The sequence below is a fragment of the Enhydra lutris genome, unplaced genomic scaffold (assembly GCF_002288905.1).
Source record: "Enhydra lutris kenyoni isolate GAN:26980312 unplaced genomic scaffold, ASM228890v2 scaffoldscaffold27, whole genome shotgun sequence".
NCBI classification, from domain to species: Eukaryota; Metazoa; Chordata; class Mammalia; order Carnivora; family Mustelidae; genus Enhydra; species Enhydra lutris.
This window is the reverse complement of record NW_019154111.1, coordinates 18,878,075-18,902,312: the sequence shown is the minus strand read 5'-3', so window position 1 is coordinate 18,902,312 and position 24,238 is coordinate 18,878,075. Positions and strand designations below refer to the sequence as shown.

General features: G+C 38.5%; 1 protein-coding gene across 5 annotated transcripts in view; it reads right to left on the bottom strand.

The window, feature by feature from the left end:
* Positions 1-1,084: 1,084 nt before the first annotated feature.
* The window catches only part of LOC111151929 (calcium dependent secretion activator 2), a 532,957-nt gene continuing 509,803 nt past the window's right edge, over positions 1,085-24,238 (bottom strand). For 4 of the 5 annotated variants that reach the window (XM_022510149.1, XM_022510145.1, XM_022510146.1 and 1 more), the window contains 2 exons: positions 7,628-7,732; positions 1,458-2,065 (listed from right to left, as the gene is read on the bottom strand). In XM_022510149.1, the coding sequence (XP_022365857.1) occupies positions 1,895-2,065; positions 7,628-7,732 (276 nt within the window). In that variant the 3' untranslated portion in view covers positions 1,458-1,894. Of the gene's footprint in view, positions 2,066-7,627; positions 7,733-24,238 lie in introns of all 5 variants that reach the window. The other variant, XM_022510148.1, reaches the window with a different exon arrangement.

The window sequence follows — 24,238 nt, the reverse complement described above, 5'->3', positions numbered from 1 at the left end:
GAAAGAGCTCAGATCAGCAGCAAGACCCTGCTGACCCCAAGTGCTTTCCCCTGCATATCTGAATTGGATTAGCTAGGTATTTCCCTGAGTATCTCTATATATGGCTAAGGGGGGGGGCATCAGTAATTCATCATTTATAGTTCAGGACAACATGGGCCAATTACTCAGAGATGAGCTATATCAAAGACACAGACATTTAGGGAAAACAAGGGTGGGTAATTTCAGAGTCTACAGCCGCTTGAGCTGTGCAGCAGCAAGAATGGGGAGGGTGCCGCTGAGTTTAGGGTAGCAGGACTGGACATCTGGCGGCCCGAAGACAGGGTGCTATTGGATGTGAGGGCAGAGAGAGGAAAAGAGAGCATTCCAGGGCAAACTGCCTTCCCACAATACTGAGTTGGGAGACTTAGTCTCTAATCCAGGAAAGGTGAAGAAATCTCCTTTCATGTTTATCTTGTGTCACAGGAGGTCTTACCCCTAGGACCTAGATTTGAGCCCAAACCAGTATCATATAATAACTAATCAAATGGATTTTTGTGGACTAGTCCAGCTCCTGAGGCATCATTTACAACACTGTCAGAGAATGAATTTGGAGGTCTAAGAAGTTGTTTCACTTCCAAAATTCCCGAACTAGAGTTTACACAAATTCAGGGATACCTCCAGTTATTCTGCATTAACTTACCTCATTTAAAAATTACTATGAATGAATGTAGTAGCACAATATGCCAGGATATTTTAGGGAAAAAATACAAGAAGTAAAATTCATAGAGAAATTATACAGTGTAATCTTTCACTTTCAAAATTATAGCAAGAAAATACTGTGGGGGGAAGAAATAACTGTTAACTAATACGTCAACTGCTAGTTAAATAACTAGCACTCCTAGTATTATTAGTTAACACAAATTGCTAATGTTAGTAATATATGAGTATGTAGTCAACATTACTTTTGCTATGGAACTATGCTTTTGTAATTATTCTTTTCAGAAGTGTTCGTGCCGATTAGGTGCAAAGCAGTGTTAGTATCTTTTACTCATCTGATTGTAAACAAAACAAAACAAAAAGAAAAAACACAGAGCCAAATTGTTGGGATGTTTGTAATACTGCAAACATTTTTTACTGCATTTAATTTATATAAGTCTAATAAATACAGAGGTGGTTTTGACCAAATACATTTTTATTGCCTGCAAGCTGTTACATTTAGAAGTAGGAGAATGTGGTATGTTGATGGCAGCACACTTAATTACCTTACGCTTTGGGATTTTTTTTTTCCTAAACTTGAAAGGTATGTTCAGAATAGAAGGGGACACAAGCTGACGGAGGATCTAGTCTATATTTGGTTTGGCAGTCCTTTAAGCCTGCAGATGAATTCAGAGTACTAAGAACCAAGGTTAAAGTTTTTACACACATTACAACATTAATGGCAAATTAACTATGAAAAAAAAAAAAAACAAACCCTGACACATAAATGATAAACTATTAAATACACACCATTTTAACAAGGGTACAAGAGAGCTGACGCAGTGATCAGGAGTGGCTTCTTCTTACAATATCATACTCTGAGAAATGTAGATCTCATTTCACACAGAGGACACTACTTTGATTTAATCACAGAAGAAAAAGTCAAAGCTTCTAAAAAACCCAAAAAAATCATGTTCCAATCACAAACAAAGCCAAAGCTCATTTTAGGTCAAGCTACACTGGAGAGGCTGATCCTAAAAACAAAAACCAAAAAAAAACTTGGCATTTTCCCCTTTCACTCTGCTTCCTGGTTGACTCCTTGCAAAGTGGAGTGAAATACAAGCATTTTTATTTGGTCCAGACAATCAATGTAATTACAAAGACGGAGTACAAAATAAACGAGGTCAACATCCTCTTTCCTCCTACAGCGCCGGGGTTATCAGCCTTCTTCTTCATCACTGTCTTTCATGGTGATGCCTTGAAGTCCTCCTCCTTCTGAGACAGAGGCTGTAGCCTCCTCCACCGTTAACCGCCTGTGCAGAGTATCGTAGGTCTTACTGTTCAGGGTGCCTTCCAACACACCCTGCAGTCGGAAGTCCCTGTACGTTTTCTGGAGGAAGAAGAGAGAATCTGCTTAGAGAACTTAGGGGTTGTATGTGTGGATGTCAATACGCATATATCCTCAGTTGGAATTTCAGAAATGATCTTAGACAAATCACTAATGGATCCCGATCCTAGCTGCCCATGTCAATCAGCTTGTTGGTGTATTTCTGGGGAGAAAATGAAATGAGACTTTGGATACTGCTTTTCAAGCTAGGATCACTCTGAATAGATCAAAATGTTGTGACAGATGACAAATGAGCTTTCCTCCAAAATATTCCTGGTTGCACAGACTTTACTATTTGAATGACTTGGAACAAAGGTGAAATGATATGCACCGATGTACATTTTTAATAGGATGGAATTCTTGGCTTTTCAGTTCCGTTAATACCAAAAAAAGAAATTTTATAAAATGCATTAGCTTTTTGGAAGGAGATGTGGATGGAGAGAGTTACTCCTATTATTGGTAAAAGAAATGTGCCCTTTCAGTATTTCTGAATTATAACATTTATTATATGTACCATGGGTAAAAATTTGTGTACACCTAAAAGTCTGTATGAATTCTGCCTTTTCCTTTTGAAGTTCCCTTGGAATGTGAAGTGTCAAATTCTGGCATAGAGCTTCCATAGATGGGCTAATAAAACATGTATTTATATTTTCTGTGAAAAGTATATAATTTGATGTATTATATGTCAAAAATAGGATAAACGTGTTAATGTTTATGTAGTGATCCCTAAGAACAGCGACAAGAACAACAGAATGCTGGGCTCTGTGGTACAGAAGATACATAACCCATAAATCTTCCCTTATTTCACTCATCCCCTTAAGGCCAATCTTCCTCAGATATGATTTTTCTTTGGCAGACAAGACTGGTATCTTATTATTGATTTTTTAAAAGAAGATATCCCATTGTATGGAGGCACTTCTAAGGCTGTTTTTAATGCTATCTTTTAAGATTTTGTTTCCTGTCCTAGGTTACATTTAGAGGTCAGTGGACGGGCCCTCAAGTACCAGTATTTTGTGCCGTTGTTTTGTTCTAAATGATTTCCAGTGGGCACTCTTTTTGCTGTTTGCTTTATACTTAATAGATGAAGAAAGTCAAATAAGAAGAAATGTTGTACTTCCTGGCCCCATACTCTAACTCCAGTAGCGGAAAATTAACATTAGGAGATGCTTGGTTTCCCTCATCTATAGAAGGAAACTTTTAATATTCACATGGTTGAATTTTAGGTACTTATTTGCAGGAGGTAGGAAATGCTGCTGATGAGTGGCATCTTAATCCCCTTGATATACACACCTGACTTACTAACAGACTTGGGGGAAGGAGTAAAACAATAGAAAGGATGTGGGACCCCTGGTATTTCACATATCTTCCTGTCTTCTTTACTCTGACTCATGCTCCCAGCATCATTCCAAGTTTCAGAGGTGATATGCCAAAAGCAGTACGGAGGGTAAATAACAATTTTTTTTCATTTGGATAATCACTTGTTATAAATTAAATTTATATTTGAAAAGTTCATCCCCACAGTTCACCAAAAATAAACTGAACTGTGAGAAATGTTATACACAGTATCAGGTGCAGTATATTAACCGCAAATAACAATTTGATTCAGAGACCGTTTTTTTTCTTAAATGATCAGAACTATTTTTTACTTACATTTTAAGACACCTTATACCCCACCACGCTCATATTCTCTTTCTAAGCTCTTTCTAAGCTTATTATGACCAAAGTGGTACTCTTTTATACCAAAACTTACGTAATTTGCTTCAAAACCCATGGAAATAGCTCTGAAAGGCAAGTTTTGTCCCGAAAATCTGGTAACTGATATACATGGTATTATTACCACAGATTTGTGTGCAAGGCTGTAACTGTTTAATAGTTTGATTAAAAATATAGCACACAAAATATTCAAGTACAGATGATGCATTGGACATGAAGTATGATTGTTCCGCTGATAATCATACCCTGAGTTTGTGAGTCCTACTTCCTTATTATTAGAACTGACTTTCCTTAGACTTAGCTTAATCGTCAGTATGTTGGTGAGGACGGATTTGTATTGTGGATTTGTAGTCCTGAAAGCTTTCTAACTGACATGTTGTTAGGACTCTACTTCCTTATTTTTTTTAAAGATTTTATTTATTTATTTGACAGACAGAGATCACAAGTAGGCAGAGAGGCAGGCAGAGAGAGAGGAGGAAGCAGGCTCCCTGCTGAGCAGAAAGCCCGATGTGGGGCTTGAACCCAGGACCTGGGATCATGACCTGAGCCGAAGGCAGCGGCTTAACCCACTGAGCCACCCAGGCGCCCTTCTACTTCCTTATTTTATCACCAGGTAATAAGCAGTTAGTGGAGCTGCAGGACAGGTACCCCTGCTATCTCCTCTGTCTCTTTTTAGGGTTCATAAAATGTTATTGACTTTGGGACATCCTCTGTGGCTGCCAGCGAAGGTCTGCTAGGTCTTACTTAAGATGAGGGCCTGCCATGAGGGTGCTGCTCACTTGTCTTCTTTTCTCTTAATAAAAGAGGCAGTTGGGGCGCCTGGGTGGCTCAGTGGGTTAAAGCCTCTGCCTTCAGCTCGGTTAGTGATCCCAGGACACTGGGATCAAGCCCCACATTGGGATCTCTGCTCGGCGGGGACCTGCTTCCTCCCCTCTCTCTGCCTGCTTCTCTGCCTACTTGTGATCTCTGTCTGTCAAATAAAATCTTAAAAAAAAAAAAAAAAAGAGGCAGCTGATTTATGTTCACTGCTTTTAAACATCGTATGGCCACTAGGGAGAACGCAAATCCATCAGTCATTTTGATTTCTCGAGGAGTCTATTTTTCTCCCTTCCTCAATGCCTCATTCTGATGTTAAAACCTTGTGGATAATTTCTTAGTCCTAAACTCTTTGTGAAACTCTTAGGGGAATTTGTTTTTTCTTAGCGAGCAACATGAATGAACTGATTACTATCTAAGCGTCTTTGTGGGGCCAAGTTGGCTGTCACAGACAGCTTGATGGCATCTGTGGGCACAGATGTCTCCGGTGGGCACAGAAGATTGACTATGCCTGCGGAGTAGTAAGGCCAGAGTTCTACAGCCCGGTTCCCGCATGGGATGCCCTGCTGTGTGGTAACGTGCTGGCTTACTCTAGGTGATGTGGATGGGAGGAAAGCCTACGCAGGGACCTTCACCATTGTATACATTGCTCTTTAAGAGCTTCTTAAATTCACTGAGAAATGAACATTATAAATAACCATATAGGTTCTGAAGAGTTATAAATCTATGTATGAAATCGGTTAAAGTCTGTTTACGTTCAAAGTAGGAAAAGGAACAATTAAAACATTAAATTATTAATTCATCCTGATTTTCACTGTGAAAATAATAATTTTTAATTATTAAATAAAGCTCTACGATTTGATTAGGTGTATCAGGCAAAGAAAGCATTTTGAGTCTGGAGACCTGCTTGTGAAAAACAAAGCATGGAAACTCAAACATACTCATGAAACTTATTTTCATATTTATCAGTCTGGACTACTGGTAGCCCATAATGAAGACTATGTTAAAATAAGATAAGCTGATTGGCTTAGAGTACAATGGAAATGTCACCGTATGGTTCATGACATTGCCATTTTATTCGGCTAAAATATTCATTGCTGCTGGATCTTTAATTGTAATGACAATATGAATATGAGAAAAGGAATAACTTTGAAAGAAACAGATGATGGGCTGGTGAACAACGGAGACTTTTATTCTGAAAACAGAGAACTTAACAATCTATCAACGAATGTCAATCAGCTGACTAGGTCCTTTCTGAAAAATAGGGCTGATTGTAAGGGTAAGCAGCTTATCCCAATATTAGTCACAGTACAGAGTACAGACTGCAACCTTAACATACATAAATATTTAGAAGGTATACCACAGATAACCCAGATTCTCTTTGATGACAAACAAACTTCATTTGGAAGCTCTCCAAGTCACATTTATAGAAACAAGGAAGAAACACTGCAGAAATGAAGGCAAATATGAATGGATCATAGTGTGCTTTCAGTTTCTTTGTAAAATAAATAACACCTGGTAAGAACAGCTCTGGACCAAAGATATTCTGTCCAATGAAATGCAGTATGTTTAGTAGTATTAAAAATGAATGGGTGGCTATCATTTTACTTATCATTTATGACTAATCGTGATTGCTATTACCGTGACATGATGGGTCTGGTTTTATGTTCCAGCGGACTGGCCGATTTCTCACTTTAGAACAGAACTTTCCTATTTATGGTTCTTTCTAATTTGTGATAACCTGTGTGGCTATGGCACAGAAGAACTTGTATTCTAATTAAACTGTAGGAACCTAGAGAATGCTGGAAAATATTTTAATGTGGATAAAACTTAATGATGTAATGCAATAATAGTTCTTATACTCTAACATCAGAATCATCTGGCGGGCTTGTTAACATATAGATTGCTAGTTTCTGATTCAGTAGGTCTGGGGTGGGGTCCGGAAATTTGCATGCCTGGCAAGTTCCCAGGTGATGCTGATAACAGTAGATCAGGAATGACATTAAGAACCATTGAGTGTGTGTGTGTGTGTGTGTGATATACACACATACATACACATAAATATAAACATATATATATACATACATACATATATATACATATGCCTATTAGACATATACATATATGGGCACATATATATACGGATCTGGATCTATACATATGGTATATATATCCCATTTGATAAATGACACTAAAATGGAAGTGAAGGTCTTTTTTTTTTGAAGGTCATCTTTTTAAAAGAACAGCTGACTCTCAATAACTTAGAGTTATGTTTTTAGGCATAAGGTAGGATTTGCCTCAATTTTAAGAAAAAGTTATACTTGTGGCAAATTTTGCGTTTCCACTAGAATTTACAAAGTGTGAAAAATCATGTTAAATAAACATATGATTTTAAAGTCCTTACTAAATAACTGTAACTGTTATTTAGCTGTTAACTATAGCTGTTAACGTTTTCTTTCAAAGAGCAAATGTCAAAATGGCTTTGCTTAAGTGATGTGACACCTGTTGGTTGTCTGGGATCAAACTGATGATCAAACTGATCATCTCTTACGTGTGAGATGGGGCGTGCTTCCAAAGGAAGTCAGGCAGTGACTGTGTGACTTTCGTGTCAGGATATGACTCTCCTTATGCTGTGGGTAAATAACATTCAAAAGCCTTCATAATGATATGTGATCCTAATAAATATGAAGAAAATGTATTAGGAGAAAGCATTTCTATAATCAAGAAAATTAATACCAAATTACTGTGGACCTACTATAATCAGGTAAATGTGTCTGAGGCTTTCTCTACATAATCTTAAAATGTGATTACTGGATCAAATATATTTCATTGGGGAAGAAAAGAATGATTAGCATTGACTTAAATAATCTAACTGAAAATGTAAGTGAAGAGTAGCCTGTCATTGCCGAGAGTGATGTTTTTAAAGTACTTACATCCACCCAGTTACATCAAACACCGTTTTTTTTGTATGTCAATATCTAGCCATTACCCTTCATAGCTTTGTGGGCAATTCACATCCAAACACATTTTGTTTACCTTCACAATCTTGATGAGCGTCTTCAGTTGGTAAATATGAAGCTGAAGGTCTAATCTATCAGCCAACCAGACACAAATGACTTTCATGGAACTGCTGTACCATTGCTGGAAAGAAGGATGGGGGCAGAGGGGAGGAGAATAAAACAGAAAAACAGCCTCTGCAGTATTCATATAACAGATTCGGTAATGAGGGGGTAATGACACACTCTGGAATGACCACAGATCAGCACTTGAAGTCAATAATGCTATAATTTCCTGTTAACAGAATTGTATGTTTTGCTAGAAAATCTGCTACGTTGACCTGGGCTGTTCTCTACATGAATTAACATGAGTCTTTCAGCCAGAACATATTCATGGGAAACCGTGTTCCCGCACTTGTAGCCTAGTGGCCTGCTTTGTAATCTGTAGGTAACAAAGGGCACTAAATACACGTTACGGGTTGGATGGGCTCCCAAACAGCAGGACAAAGCAGGTGAATTACTTTCAGAGGGAAATTTCTTATTAGCCTGTACATTATGTAAAAATCGAAGAGCGGATGCGTTATGCCATGACACATGCAGTCAGTACCCAGAAATAACAGGCTAGAGAAGTGACAGAAAGCCCTGCCACGGCTTAGGAGCCAGGGATCTGCAATCTCACCCTTACCTACTAGTGGTTGCGGAGTATTTGCCAAGATGTTTTAAAACCATCTAAAATAAAGATTTCGGACCTTAGGAAGGCACTTTATCAGGATGGAATTGCTGTCTATCAGAAACGAAAAGAAGAGGTCAGTTGACTAAATCGTGAAAGAACTGGTTTCATTTTGCTAGTGTTTTTGGAGGGTTCCTATTTTTTCCTCTTTATTCCCACTCTTTTGAGGGGAAAATCAAAATTCTTCTCTCATGTAATTTCCTGCTCCTATGTAATGTCTAGGAGTATAGTAAAAGAAGACATTTTTTTGTTGTTTGTTTGTTTATTTGTTTTTAAAAGGGCAATCTACCATTAGTGGTAGCATTTTAAGGGATTCGCCACTCCATGCTAGAGCTAGGTTTGGGTAATACTGTAAAAAATAATAATGCTCCTCATTCAGATAAACTTGAGAAATAGCAAAATCCATTTAGCTTGTAGGAAATGACAAGAGTTTTTGGAAAGAGAAGGGATTTTTGTGTCTCTTTTGTATAGAGAAATATAGTGACACTAGAGGTCATGCACATGGGATGCGTGTGTGTTTAGGTATACAAACACAGGAAAAAAAAATCTTAAAAAAATTTTCTTCCATAATAAAATAGTAAATTCAATCATTAAGAGAAATCTTATTTGATACGAGTAAGTATGAAATTCATCTGGACTTGTATTTAACATTGTTCTGATAAAATTCTGATAAAATTTAGTATAAGAAATGGTATTTTAAGCCTAAATGAAACATGAATCAGTGTCACATTTCATAAGACTTATTTCTATTAATTTATTAGTACACTGAACATACATACATAAAATGAGATAAGCTAACTAAAAGGAATAACTGATTTGTTAAACATTATGATAGCACATGGATGAATTCCAGGTTTTTAAAATGTGAGATAGGCTATGACTTTTTAAAAAATGTTATTCATGTACCTAATTTTGCTCTTTCCTTAAGGTTGTTTTCTTAATTTTCTGGACATTATAAAAGTATCAGAAACAAGTTTTACAAAAATAAGATATACCCTTAAATTCTTTAAAAAAAAGTTGCTAATGAAGTCATGACACAGTAATTGCCAATGGTATTTCAATCCTATACTTCCCTATTTCAAATTATTTATAGTCTCAACCTCTTGAGTTCTATTTTAATACAGGTAAACACTCTTGGGTATTGGTGATAGCACATATGAGATACTAAGTTAAGACTCTCACCCTATACCAGTCTCCAGATAATTTGAAAGCTAAAATGCAGTCATCATGGTTATGACTCTTAAATTATAATCCTTCTGTAAGAGATAATATTTTTTTGTTGGGGGGCAAAATATGATATATGAAGTCTAGCATACCTTACAAGTTAATCTGTCTGTTAGACTATAAAGTTACTATATCTATGGTAAGTTGTATGAATTTGAGGGAAATGAAAACACTGAGAATTTCTCCATATGCACCTTTACATTTTTAAAAAAATCTTTACACAATTTAAAGTTAACTCATTTTCCCATTACACATGATACTTACGATTAAGTGATAATCAAAAGGACATCTAATGTAACACAGAAATTTATTATTAACAGCATGTCTTTAACACAATGCCAAAATTGTAATTTTAGAGAAAAATCAACTGGGGATAAAATGATTGTAAGTTAACTATAAAAACAGAGAAGAAAAGCGAACGATTGTGAAGTAAAAAGCTTCAGCTACTTTACCATCATCTTAGTTTGAAAGGCAACCAATTACTCGATAAGGAAAGTTCTATAAGAAAAATTATTCTTTTCAGGTAAAAATGCATATTTCTTGGTTCCCGAGGCAAAGCATTTTGAGGATTTTCAGCTAAATCAGGTAATTAAGGGAAAGCAGCACTTTAGCTCAGAGTTTATGTTGCTACTAACAACAGCACAAAACCCACTAGGACTGTTTCTTTCTTGTATATGGTGAAAGAGACACACAAACACAGACACACACACTCCATGCAAACAAATAAGCAAACAAACACAACCACCAAAAAGAAATCTCCAGCACTTTCCTATTTCTGGTGCTGGAATTGATATGTTCTTCTTTTGGGTGCTGGAATATGGTAGGTTCCGTTTTTTTGTTTTTTTTTTCATCTTAACACAAAACTCACAGGTAGATTCGCTTCATTTTCACCCACCCAAGCAAAAGCAACCTTCCCAACACAAAGGAGAGAAAAAAAAAAAAAAAAAAAAGAAACATTCGAAAGGGCGAATGTGCAGGAAAGTCTGAATGTTAGCAAATGTCCTTTCATTTCGGGAAAAGTGAACTTTATAAAACAATCTGGTTGACCATTCACTTTTTCCCTTTGGGGGATGACAAGGAAGGGGCACTGCAGATTGCACTGAAGTCATGGGTATGGCATTACCGCTTCATCCTTTGCTTTGGTCTACTTAGGAAGAAAGCAGTAAGTGTATATTCTACATTTTTCCCCCCTACATCAATCCATGACAGCAGCCTACCACTTTAACAAAAAATATGTGTTTTTTTTTTTTTTTCTTCTTTTTGTGGTTCATTCAACTCCTGTAAGGGCATGCATTACTCACTTCATTTTCTTGAGATATTTCTTTTAAAGCAAAAATAAAAGAAAAGGAAAGGCTAGGGTTGACTCTGTGAGACCCCTGTATTTATTCACACTTATTGTGCATGACTGTAGACTGGTAAATCATATTAGCAGCCCGTCTCCCCATCAAGCTGCTACTTGCTTTCCAGCCCTGGGAAGGTTCAACAAATCAACAGGAGCACGGAAAACAGAACATCAGTCTAATCTAGTGTTTAAGGTGAAGTTTTCAAACCCAATCTAAGAAGATCTTTAGAGCAAGCAACAAGCTGAAGGGCTCAGAAGGTGGTATTGACAATGAAAGAGTGTTGAAATATTGAGAAGCGTAGCACTTGTGCATTTTTAATAACAAGAGGGTCAACAAGGACACAGCTCCCTCAGTGCCAGGAGTTGCCACTGACTATGGAAATTGCCACACCAGGGCTATAAACGCTTGCAGTTCATCAGCTTTCTTAAACAGTTCATCAGCTTTCTTAAACACCCTGAACCCCCTCAGTGGACCTTTAGTCTTGAATTAACAAACCAAAGCAATGAAAGAGGGTGCAGTCTGAATGGCTGGCATTGATTCCCGACTGTGTGAGCACTGCTACAGGCCCTGAAAAACTCTCTCCATTGTCAATAGAAATTGACAAACCTCCTCTCCTAAATAGTGCAGCTGAGCCGGGCGGGATCTACGCAGCTGTAAAGGGCTCTGCTCTTGGGGCCAGGGAGCACTAACAATGGACCAAGCATGAGCTCTTTGTCAGTCCCAGACTCGGCAATTTTCTAACAAGGATTAAAGTTGTTTCTCCGCGGTGCCGGTGAAAAGAGATTTAGCAACATACCGTGCTTTCTTCGTGCAAGTTAAAGAGAAGTAGTTAAGGAATTTCATTATTCTGTTGACTGGGGGAAATATAAAACAAATATATTAAATACGCACAACTCCCTGTTCTGCCTAATTTATGATGTTTTTGAGGATGATTCAATTAAATAAAACACTCCCTGCCTGGAAACAAGCGCTTCCCATTTATTTTGGAAATTTTGTTTTTAAGAAGTCCAGCTGCTGGCCACCTGGAATGAGGTCTCAATACGTACTAATGCACAATGCCTTTAGACCCTCTGTGGCTGATATTCCTAAATCCGAATCACGAGACCACATAGGGCTTATATATCACGGCTGCTTCAAGCAAATGATTTCTGTCAGAATGTGGCTTCTGACGATGATGGCAAGGCAAAAATAGCTGCTTTGCCAGGAACAAATCTGTGATACATTTTCTGCTTAACTGTTTAGCTTTTTTTGTTTGTTTGTTTGTTTAGCTTTTTATTGATTATGAATTGGTACAACTAGTTGATATATTTTCATTCTTCTCCAGCTATGCTTAACTCAATAGGTGAACCACAGGGAAAAAAAAAACCCAAAAAACACACAAAAAAACCAGAAAACAATCCAACACTTTTTAGTGCACTAAGATCTGGAATGGCTAAATTTCCATAGTCTATTTCTTCATGTATTTCAAGGGAAGCTGTCTGTTTTAGAAGTGTTGAGGAACCAAGTTGAAGTGAAATGCCATCTAGAAAAGGTCATCTTAGGAAAGAAACTACCTTTCAAATGCTAGGTTGAATCGAATTAAAGAACAAATAACATTTTTGAAATGCTGAAGGTTTTGATAGACTTGATAAAAGCATTCTTTAAGATCATTTTGTCACTTTGGAGAGTGACAAAATATTTAGAAACATTAATGCCCTCCAGCTTCACCAGTATATTAAAAAGTAAATGTAAATCTTCATTGTACATTGTGTGTTCCCTTTGTGGGCAGCAAGTCTATTCCATATAGCTAAACTCGTGGCCAGTCACTTCCCATTTCCAAACACTAAAACGCAAATTTTGTATTAATGGCAAATTTGAAACAGTAACACCAACATCCCTAACCCCTCACCCCTGGCCCTTCATGAGGTATCTCAGAAATGATGCTATGTGTTTCCATAAAACAGACTCCTGAAACACAAGCATCTATAAAGTTTTAAGTGTGCTTTTTCTGTGGGCTTAGAATAGGAATAAGGGCTACATTTCAGGAAAACTGAAACCAGTGTATTATGGTTAGAAATATAGGAAGTGTTCAACCCAACCAATACCTATCAACATTCCCAGCTATACCCAGAGCCTGGTTCATGCCGGAAGGGCAGACCTGCCTCTGAACATGGCAGCTGAGGGCTGACTGTCCACATACCGGAGAAGGACATCAACATAGAAGCTGAGAGGGCAGAATGGCCAACACCTTTTATGTGGCTATTTGACTGAGCCTGTCAAAGCTTCTTCTCTCACTTTTCTCTTCTGTCAGATGAAGGATAGATGAGGTGAATGTAACTTTTAAATAAGATTTTGATGTTCTCCAGAAATACTATGATATTAGATTTAATTATCAGAATAAATGGCACGATTAGAACCGATACAGCCTGTGATTGTTGTAAGAATGAACTGCAGGGAAAAGCCAAACTATCACACCTTTTCACTTTTTCACGGTGCTTAAATACAGCTTCATTGGAAAAAAAAAAAAAAAGAAAAAAAAAAAAGAAAGCTAGAGTTCCAGAACTTTCTATCACCTGTTATTTTGTCTGTTTTTAACTTATTCATTTTGGCCTTTAAAAAAAAGATATTTACTTATTTATTTCTCAGAGAGAGAGAAAGAGAGAGAGAAAGAGAGGGAGAGTGTATAGGCAGGGGGAGTGGCAGGCAGAGGGAGAAGGAGAAGCAGGTTCCTCACTGAGCAGGGAGCCTGACACGGGACTTGATCCCAGGACTCTGGCGTTCATGACCTGAGCCAAAGGCAGATGCTTAACCAACTGAGCCACCCAGGTGCCCTCATTTTGGCTTTTTAATGAAGAACAAATACATTGTAAAAATGCAACAATCACGTGTCATGAGGAATGAATGAGATTCCTAATGAACTGTAAGGTGCAGTTTTCATGCAATTATTTTTATGGATTTCGATTACAAAGGTATCTGATATACTTGTTAAGTCTTCCCTGGGAAATTTAAGTTCATCAGTTAAAATTTCATTTAATTCTTAAAACAACTAGGGTGCCTGGGTGGCTCAGTTGGTTAAGTGTCTGCCTTTGGCCCAGGTTGTGATCCTGGGGTTCTGGGACTGACCCCTGAGTGGGGCTCCTCACTCAGTGGGGAACCTGCTCTCTGCCTCTCCCCCTGCTTGTGCTCTGTCTCGCTCTCAAATAAATAAATAAATAAATAAAATTTAAAAATCAAATTATTCTCACAATCTTCATGAGATGGCTATTATTCCCATGTTGCATATGTGGAAACTGAGCTTATATGGGTGGAAAACTGAGTTTAGATAAAGCACGTTAGTCAGGTTTATACACTAAGGATAAGTGGGATTTATATCTTATACCTTATTTATAAGACATAATTTTTATCTTACATCCATACTGTAGAGTCTGTACTCATGACTGCTAGGTTTATTCCATTTCCTTCTAGAAACCAGTCTGTTCTGTCAATAAAATCATGATTCTTTAAGGGTAGTTCCCTACTTCCAGCAGACAACTAAGAAATCTGTATTCACTATTCTTGGGGGTTCCTGATAGTCTTGAAACATAGGACTGTGAAGTAAACAGGAAATTGCTTATTGTTTCAAAGAAGTCTACCACATTTTTTAGCAAGTTAAAACAATCTACATTTCCAAAGACCAAAGATATTTGTAAACCTAATAATATGTAATGCAAATAAATTCTTTCAAGAATCATACTCTGTTAGGATAACCAACCAAGTGGCCCTTGTGCTATGCCATTCCCACGTATCCCATTCTTAAGATTTTTTTCAAAAAATCTTGAGCCCAGTGTGGGGCTCAAACACATGACCCTAGGATCAAGAGTCTAACAGTGCTACTGAGCCAGCCAGGTGCCCCTCATTCTTAAGATGCTTCAAAGTGCTATACACTTTAATGCTTAGGAATACTGGGAAGGGTTCTTTTTTTCAACTGTAACAAAACAATGCAAGGTGGGAAAGAAATCCTTGGTTCATTCATAAGGAGGCTCGATCTATATATACTGCTTTCATCATTTTTTTTTTTAACATAGAACTGAAGAGCATTTGATTCATGTTTTTCTTTTTCCATGTTCAATAACCTCATACTCAGGGTGGTTTTCATTTTCTACCTCTATCAGGAAGTCTGCAAAGGAGAGTTTATGAGCACTTTGATGTCTGTTAAGAAAATGTAGAAAGTGCTAATAACACAGGAGGATTGACATACAGTAGGATAGTAGGTACCTAGTATGTTTGTTGAATGCTGAAAAAGCTTTCCTATTCTTGAAGTTCAATACTTCTGCTCCCACACTTTCTCTTTAAAAAAAAAATGTAGGGGTGCCTGGCCAGCTCGGTCAGTAGAACAGCTGACTTTCTTGATCTCAGAGTCATGAGTTTGAGCCCTACATTGGGAGTAGACATTACTTTTAAAAAATTGGGAGATAAACCATAAGAGACTCTTAATCTCACAAAACAAACTGAGGGTTGCGGGGGGGTGGGGTGGGAGTGGTAGGGAGATGGTGGTTGGGTATGGACATTGGGTATGGTGAGTGCTGTGAAATGTTTAAGCCTAACGATTCATAGATCTGTATCCCAGGGCAAATAATACATTATACATTAATGAAAATAATAATAAAAAAAAGTTCAGTAAAAAGCAAAAACAACAACAAGAAAAACTGACAAAAAATGTATAAATACCAAGCTATTTCTAGGTGAGTTAGATCCTGTTCAGTTAAAAAACAGAGTAAGTTACAGAACAGGATAAATTCCGTAAACTGGGAGTTGTAGAAGCTCTTTTCTGCTACTATTTCATTCATCCAAAATTCCTGTCATTCTAAAATGTCCTGAAAATAATATTATTAAGCTAGCCTATCTTTACCTCCACTACACAAAGTCATTAAAGTTAATACTGTTCTGGGGGCACCTGGGTAGCTCAGTCAGTTGAGCGTCTGACTCAGTTTCTGCTCAGATCATGATGTCAGGGTCCCAGGATCTAGGGCTCTGTGCTCAGCAGGGAGTCTGCCTCCTCCCTCTCCCTCTGCCCCTCCCCATCCTTCCCCTCACTCATGAGTATGCTCTTTCCCCCAAATAAATAAATCTTTAAAATCAAACAAAATCAATACTGCCCTTTATTATTCATGATTATCAAGCAGGTAAGTGCCTCTGTCGTTTTATTCTGGGGCTCTTCACCTGGTGTTAAAAAGATTATAAGTGGGGCACCTGGGTGGCTCAGTGGGTTAAAGCCTCTGCCTTCAGCTCAGGTCATGATCCCAGGGTCCTGGGATCGAGCCCTGAGTCGAGTCAGGCTCTCTGCTTGGCGGGGAGCCTGCCTCCCCTCTCTCTCTCTGCCTGCCTCTCTGCCTAGTTGTGATTCCGGTCTGTCAAACAAATAAACAAAATCTTTAAAAAAAAAAAAAAGATTATAAGTGAAAATTTCAGATAATCAGTTGTTCTCCCTCTCTACTACTTTGTGACAAATGATGGGATATGGGCTGGTTTGACTAATTTTTTGACTAAAATGACTAATCACAGTTATTGGATTGGCCAAACTCGGTGGTCAGTCCGGTTATCACTGTTGTGGAGAGCAGTTTGGGGCCCATCGCCACTGCGTGGTTCATGTGGGCACAATGACCTTTTCATCGTGTTGAATGACTCATGTTAAACACTATATATAAAATTTTGGTCAATATTGCATCTAAATTCATACATAGGATCTGAATAAAAATAAATCAGACTCCTAGTATGGTTATTGAATGGCACAGTTTGAGAGAAAATCTAGGCCCAAGAATTAACTAATAGCAGGTTTTCCTGTTTCAGTTTCCTTATAAAAATGGAAAACAATCATTCCCAAGTTACTTTTTGAGTGCTGGAAGGACTGGACTAACTAGCTACCGTTCTGTCTCTACCTCATGGGCCATGCCCATAGGATCCATTCTCCACAAGCTGACTGAGCTGCTGCTCTGCTCCATGTTGGGTTTCTCTAAATCTAGGATTTCTGGGCATGTCAGTCCCTCTGCCTAGACTTTTATTCTGAGGTATGTTTCCTGGCCAGATCTATGTCCACCTTTGAGATTCATTTCAACCACTATTTCTGCTAGGAAGCCACTACTATCCCTTACTAGGCAGAATCAGATGCTCCCATATTTTCTGCTCCTCGAACTCTGTAAGGCATCTATGAAAATATTGCATGGTGTGCTGGTATGGCTGCAAAGGATGGGAAGCAACCAAGGATTATTTTTTTTTTAAAGATTTTATTTATTTATTTGACAGACAGAGATCACAAGTAGGCAGAGAGGTAGGCAGAGAGGTTGAGGGGTGGGAGGAAGCAGGCTCCTTGCTGAGCAGAGAGCCCGGTGCGGGGCTTGATCCCAGGACCCTGGGATCATGACCTGAGCTGAAGGCAAAGGCTTTAACCCACTGAGCCACCCAGGTGTCCCAAGGATTATTTTTATTGCTATCTCCAGCCCTTAGCAGATTGGCACATATCTAGCATTGCCTATTTGCTTTTAAATATTTGGAGACAGTGGGGCACCTGGGTGGCCCAGTGGGTTAAAGTCTCTGCCTTCGGCTCAGGTCATGATCCCAGGGTGCTGGGATTGAGCCCTGCGTTGGGCTCTCTGTTCAGCAGGGAGCCTACTTCCTCCTCTCTCTACCTGCCTCTCTGCCTACTTGTGATCTCTGTCAAGTAAATAAATAAAAATCCTTAAAAAAAATATTTGGAGACAGAGAGTACTGCATGTATGATGACGACAGTGCAGTTTTTTTTTTTTTTAAACATAGGACAGAAGAGTATGAGAGCCAGGTTGTTGACTTGATTCACATGTTTCAGTAATAGAAAAAAAATAGTTGAATAGATGTGAAAGTTGTAGAAATCACTAAAAGATAAACAATGGCATCTGGCTAAAGAAATTGAACATAGGACCTAAACAGAGCATTAAATGTGGCCATCTGATTTCATTTTAAGGGATGAATTGAATAAAGGAGAATGTGCCCCCAGGTCTAGGTCATACATCAGTGTCCACATACATAGTCTTACTACGCGCTCAGATGTCGATGTGCTCAGTTCTGTCACGTGAGCAGGGAGCTGGCTCTCTAGCATATGCTTAGGGACACTGGTCCCCACTCCTGGGGGTTATCTAAGGATGTGGGGGGATATCTGGAATAGGGTGGCAGTGCTGCCTGTGAATTTTCACCGCCAAGTGACATGTCCTGCATGACTTCTATACTTGTTGGCTTTATGAGCTTTTTTTTTTTTTAAATGCAGAAAAATATCACCGTTATGGCATTGTTGACTTCAGTCTAAGGGCACAAGAGAACTCTCCTGGGATTTGAAATAAGCCTGGCTTTGAGCAAGGAACCCATGAAGGGTAGAAAGGGAGAGCGTACCTCTCCCTTTACATTACTTCGTAGTCATGGAGCTAGGTACAAACCTTGCATTGGCCCTAACTTTTGGCAAGTTTCCAATCTTCCATCTGAAACAGACAGATAAATAAATGAATTTTATGATCACTGTTACCCCTTTCGAAAGGGAATTAGATTTTACTTCTCCATAATACACCCATTTGAAAGAAAATATGTTCATATCTATTCCATAGATGAAAATGTAAAGCATTTTAATGAGAAGTTCACTTTTTCGGTAGTCCCATTTGATCATAAGATTGTAAATTCCCTCAAATCAGGGACTTGGTATATCTTCTTCAGTGTTGCCACATAGTGTGTGGCCTCTATGGAATAAATTTTGGCTGGATGAACAAATGGTTAATAAGGGGAGTTTCAATTTCCTATTTTTATTTTTTTTTAAAGATTTTATTTATTTATTTGACAGAGAGAGAGATCACAAGTAGACAGAGAGACAGACGGGGGGTGGGAGGAAGCAGGCTCCCTGCTGAGCAGAGTGCCTGATGCAGGACTCCATCCCAGGAGCCTGGGATCATGACCTGAGCTGAAGGCAGAGGCTTAACCCACTGAGCCACCCAGGCACCCTCAATTTCCTATTTTAATTAGAATCCATTGTCCCGTGACAGAGATACCCAACTCTGTGGGACAAAACAATGCCAAACCTTTTTACCCCAGCATTCCCCACCAGGCTTTACACATAGTAACTGAACAGTGAATTGGAGGTTTCCTTATGCATCTAAAACATCAACTGGGGGTGCCCGGGTGGCTCAGTGGGTCAAGCCTCTGCCTTCGGCTCGGGTCATGATCCCACGGTCCTGGGATCAAGCCGCACATTGGCTCTCTGCCCAGTGGGGAGCCTGCTTCCCCCCTCTCTCTGCCTACTTGTGATCTCTGTCAAATAAATAAATAAGAACTTTTTAAAAAAATGTTTAAAAAAATCAACTAAATGGACATTCTCCAACAATAAACATATACATTATTTGCATATAGTGCAGGCAGTTAACTGAGGGGAACGTCAACATGTTGACACAAAGAAATGGGGGGGAGTATATGGAACCACATTTATGAGCATCTGTAGAGCCAAAGTATGGGAATGTTATTTATTAGAATGCACAGAAGGAACATGGCCTGAAAGAATCTTGTCCAGCCGCATTTAAACACCACATCCGATTCCTGAGTCAAAACCCTAAGCCATGACAGAGAATGCTTAGAGAAGTTTCAAAGGACAGCCACAAAGATGATTAAAGGGCTAGGAAAGGGGCCTATGAAGAGAAGTGAAACAAATAGGGATTATTTATCCCAGAGTGGACAAGTATGACAAGCGCCTTAATAACAGTCTTCATATATAGGAAGGATTACTCCCTAGAGGATGCTGGCTACCTGTTTTTTTCTCCACTGAGAGGAAAAGGGGAAACGGGTTTAAAAAATAGCATGAAGAATTCAGGGGAGATGGGGTTAGAACTCTATTTCAAATGAAATATTTTGCCCAGATTAACACAGGAAAATTTAGATGGACTCTTACCTAGTGCTGGGCCATCATCAGGAAATTAAGGGCCTCTCTAGGTGTTTGTAAGTACCTTTGAACACTGTTCTTTATAGAGTTTCCTTTCAATCCACTCAATAAACACACCTAATCACGGTTTTACCACAATAGCCACTTCCTTAAACAGAGTTTTTTTTTTTCAGTTGGACTTAGTCAACAGTGGCGTTCTCGCTGCCATATCCGTTCGTGAACATAGACAGGGATTCAGGGGAAGACTTGTAGATGGGGTGGCTGACAGAGGAGGACTTGAAAAAGCCACCACAGGAAATGGCTTCAGGTCATGTGTCATATGCTGATGAAGTTAGGTCCAAAGGGAAGGAGAGTAGCAGCTCCCAGTTCTATGAAAACTTTGCACTGGTCAATAGACCGAGATGCTGGTCTCCGGGGAAGCCCAGGTATTTTCATGAATGAGTCACTAGTGGCCAGTTGCTATACAAGCATGCAGAGTTGCTGTGGAAAAACCAGGCTCTGTGTGGGGAAGTCAGATCTTCCAGAAAATCTTCAATGTGGAAGTAGCGTGAAATCAATACTAACGAACTTAAGAAAATGCTCAATGTGTTGTCCTCATTTTAACTATCTTTTATAAAATCAGTCAAGAGAATATTCTACGTTCTTCAGTGACTATTAAGTCATTGATATTGGCTTGGGTGAATGAATGCCAATGTACATTTACACATCTGCTGTGGAGGAAAACTGCTTGATGGAAATGAATGTTTTGTCATCTTCCATTCCTCAAAGACAATTTTACCACTGCTAAGGGAGTTTAGGTGCTCAACAACAATTCCTTTTCCCCCTCTTCAAGGAAAATCCTCAGATCAGTTCACATGTGCGATTTTCTTTTTTTTTTCTTTCTTTCTTTCTTCTTCTTCTTCTTTTTTTTTTTTAATTCTGAGCACAATTAAAGGTGAGTTAAGGCTCTGGTGGAAATCTAAAGAGCATCGGCAAATCTGAGCACTGCTCAGCTTTTGAATTGCTTTTCTACTCCTCAGTTCTTTTAAATGGTTTTCTATGGCAGGGACATTTTTCTTAATTAGTCACAGCTAATTAGTGTTCTGGCATAGACAAGTAATCAGAAATGTCAGAGCTGCAAGGCTACATCTCCCTAATCCTTTGATAATAATTTAGCCTCCTGGGAGGGCCCCAAGCTGCGGTAAGTAGTGACTGACAATAAGGCAAAATTAGGTGGGCAGCAGACCATTAGGATAGAAAAATAAAAAGCACTACCCAACCCTGCTGAGCACCATCAGGCAACTGGCTGCATCGCCAGATGAGGTGCCTGTTTAAGCCTGTGTTGTTAATTAGCTGATTCTACCAGACCTGCCACATATGTCCAGGTGCCTCATGCAAAGATGTGTATTTCTGGGAATGTGCCAAATGACAATTGTGTTTCATGATCACATTTCAAGAATATAAGTAAGAAGTCCACATAGTTCTTGAAGATCCTTTTGAATTATCAAAGAAATCAGATCAACCTGCTACACGACATTTTCTTGCTGAGTTTCTTTTAGGCGATTAGGCACGCGCAGCTCAAGTTTCTCAGGTTTTTAATTCACCAACAGCTTAGATTCAAATGAGGGCCTTTGGCTGCCCTAAGCTGCGTCTGGACTTGCCAAAGCTATTTTGGCACCCGCCGTACATCAAAAGTAGACCCTTTTATAAATTCTTATACTTACAAATAATAACTTCACATTAAAATAAGGATTATTAACAAAGACGAACCAGACAGCTTAATTCGAGAGGGGAGGTTTTAAAAAGAAACAAACTTTGACGGGATTAAAAGAAAAGTTAAGGAGCAAGGTCTGTATGGCATTTCCTGAGGCAAACAAGGCAATCTAGGGAATGGGTTTGACTATGACTATCTTAAAAGAGGTCAAAGGACTTCAGTGTGAGCCCAAGTACTGTAGGTAAGACGAACCAGAAATTCAAACAATTAAAAAGACAGAACAAAACCCCAAAACACCTCAGAAACAGTGTGTCTCAGCAGCTAAATCACACAGTGCTAAAGGTAACGCAGATCAAAAATGGAGATCGAACTTTTTATCTGCCTTTAGTACACAGTGAGGTACCAGCGTACATAACATCACCATGTTTAGAAACACGTGATCTCAGATAGCCACCAGTACATCGATGGATCTACGTCATCCATCCCTTTCTATTGACGAAGAAGGAAAATAATGGTAATGACACGACAATGATATTCACTTTCCGCTTTGCGTGTTGACAGAAAAATCATGGTTGGGCATGATGGTCTAACAGTTAATGTCTTACATCTGAATTCTTTTACTATAGAGACAACACCAAAAAGAAAATCTTCTGTAATGGGAATCTATACTAATTTATGTTGTTTATGTAACAACTTCAGAGTCATTTGAAAGTGAAAGATTATTGAAGAGGAAAACTATTTTTAAATCGACATTAAATCGACATATCCCAGAATTATAAGAAATGCAAGAAGACAAAGAAGTCTTCAGGCTTAATGGGCTGCAGCCTGCATTCCCAATAACGAGGCTGATTACACACACAAAGAAATTTATCCAAAGGAAAGGACTGAAAAAGTAGACATTCGATTCTAAATATATACCACCAAGGGCATCCTGGAAGGAAAGTTGTATCTAGCAGCTACTCCTATCCATGCTCTGTTGATTTCAAATACTCTCATGAAATCAACATGATAATAAACTGAATCTTTAAGTAAGTTAAAAGTAGTAGTGTTGATCTTACTGAGGATGGATAAATTCCTGAGACAGAAAGTTTGGGCACTAGTGTAAAACACTACACTCAAAAAGTCTGAGCATTTCTGCCCTTTCTTATTTGGGAGTCCAGAGACAACAGCACAGAAATGGAAGATGAGTTTTATTTTGAGAAACATATTCTTTTGCAATAGTTTCGGTTTTTTTCTTTGTTTGTTACCATATCTTAAAATGGCTACTGAACTCATTTATATAGTTTAGGCCAATTTTACTTAAAGTGTTTAATTTAGAGTTTCTTTACTGAAAAGAATCCTTTTCAAGGAAAGTCCTGAGAAACTAATCCTTTATAAAACACTACTTAAATGAATATAACTGATTAACTATCATTTAAAGAATTACTTTTAATTTCACAAGACATCACAACAATATTTTTAAAAAATCTCGTTGAGATGAAACTCTTCAACAATTAAATATTTAATCAGTTTATAACACAAGAGAACGTTTAATCTGCATGATTTACCAATTAAATACTGCACCCTGATGTGTCTTCAGCAACATGAGAGCTGAAATGAAATTGTTTCAAAGGGACTCAAGAAAGGCAAATGTACAAAGGTTTAGAGAGGTAGGCAGGTTTAGTATGTATCCTGGACAATAAGATGTATTTCAGTTAACCTCTAACTACCTTCAGGTTGTGATATTCTTGGACATTATGAAACGACCACAGAGAGTGCTCTTGGGAAATTACTGCAGATGTCAGTTTTGACTTTGGAAATATCCCCATAATCCAACACAGGGATCCAAAGCTCTGAAGGGACTGTCCAGCATCTTTCGTGACACACGGGCGCCAGTGGCTGCCACTGTGTGTCCTAAAGCCTGAGTGTGAGGAAAGAAATATCATACCGTAGTAGACATAAAAAATGGAATTTAAGCATTGGAAAATCTTTGTCATACTTCTGGATTGGGATCAGATGAGTTGTTGATGGTTTTGATTTGATTAAAAACGATCTAAGGTTGCTGACAATGATATTTCATATAGAAGAAAAAAACACACTGGGGTAAGAGAGATTGCATACAAAGCAGAAAAACCTTTGGGTGAATCTATGATCTTACTACAGGAAACTTCCTTAAGAGTTCTCTTAGCCAGAGAAGACACATTTTTCTAGACTGAAAATGTGAATTTAACATGTAGATTTTAAACTTCACATGTGTAACGATGACCATTTGAGAGGAAGAGATAGTCTCTGCTGAAAATATTCTGGTCACTCAGAAAGACTTAGCATGGATATGAAGAAGAGGAGTTCCAATCAATTTCCTACATTGGGGTTCAGAGCCCTTGTGGTAGATACAGAGTGTGTCATATGACACAGCTATTTTTAATCTCTCTTCTACCTTATCTACTGCACTCGCTATTGCTTCATGGCGGGGACACCTTCCTTTCACTCAGCCATGACCAAAAAACTTATTGATGGCTACCGGGTATACAAGCCTTAGCATTCAACCACCCACTAATTTTTGTCACCACTGCTTAAATTAAAACGAATTTAATCTAGTTGGTTTAAAATCTGGAAGATATCTCAGAAACCATCTGGAGTTCTAGACCAATTTCTTCAGTTTACATGTACCAACTCTACTGTGTCTGAAGCAGGGGACATACCTTCTTGAAACTCACTCTGACAATCTATGGCAGAACTGTGGCTGGAACTCAGGTTTGTGGATTCCGGATCCAGCACCCTCC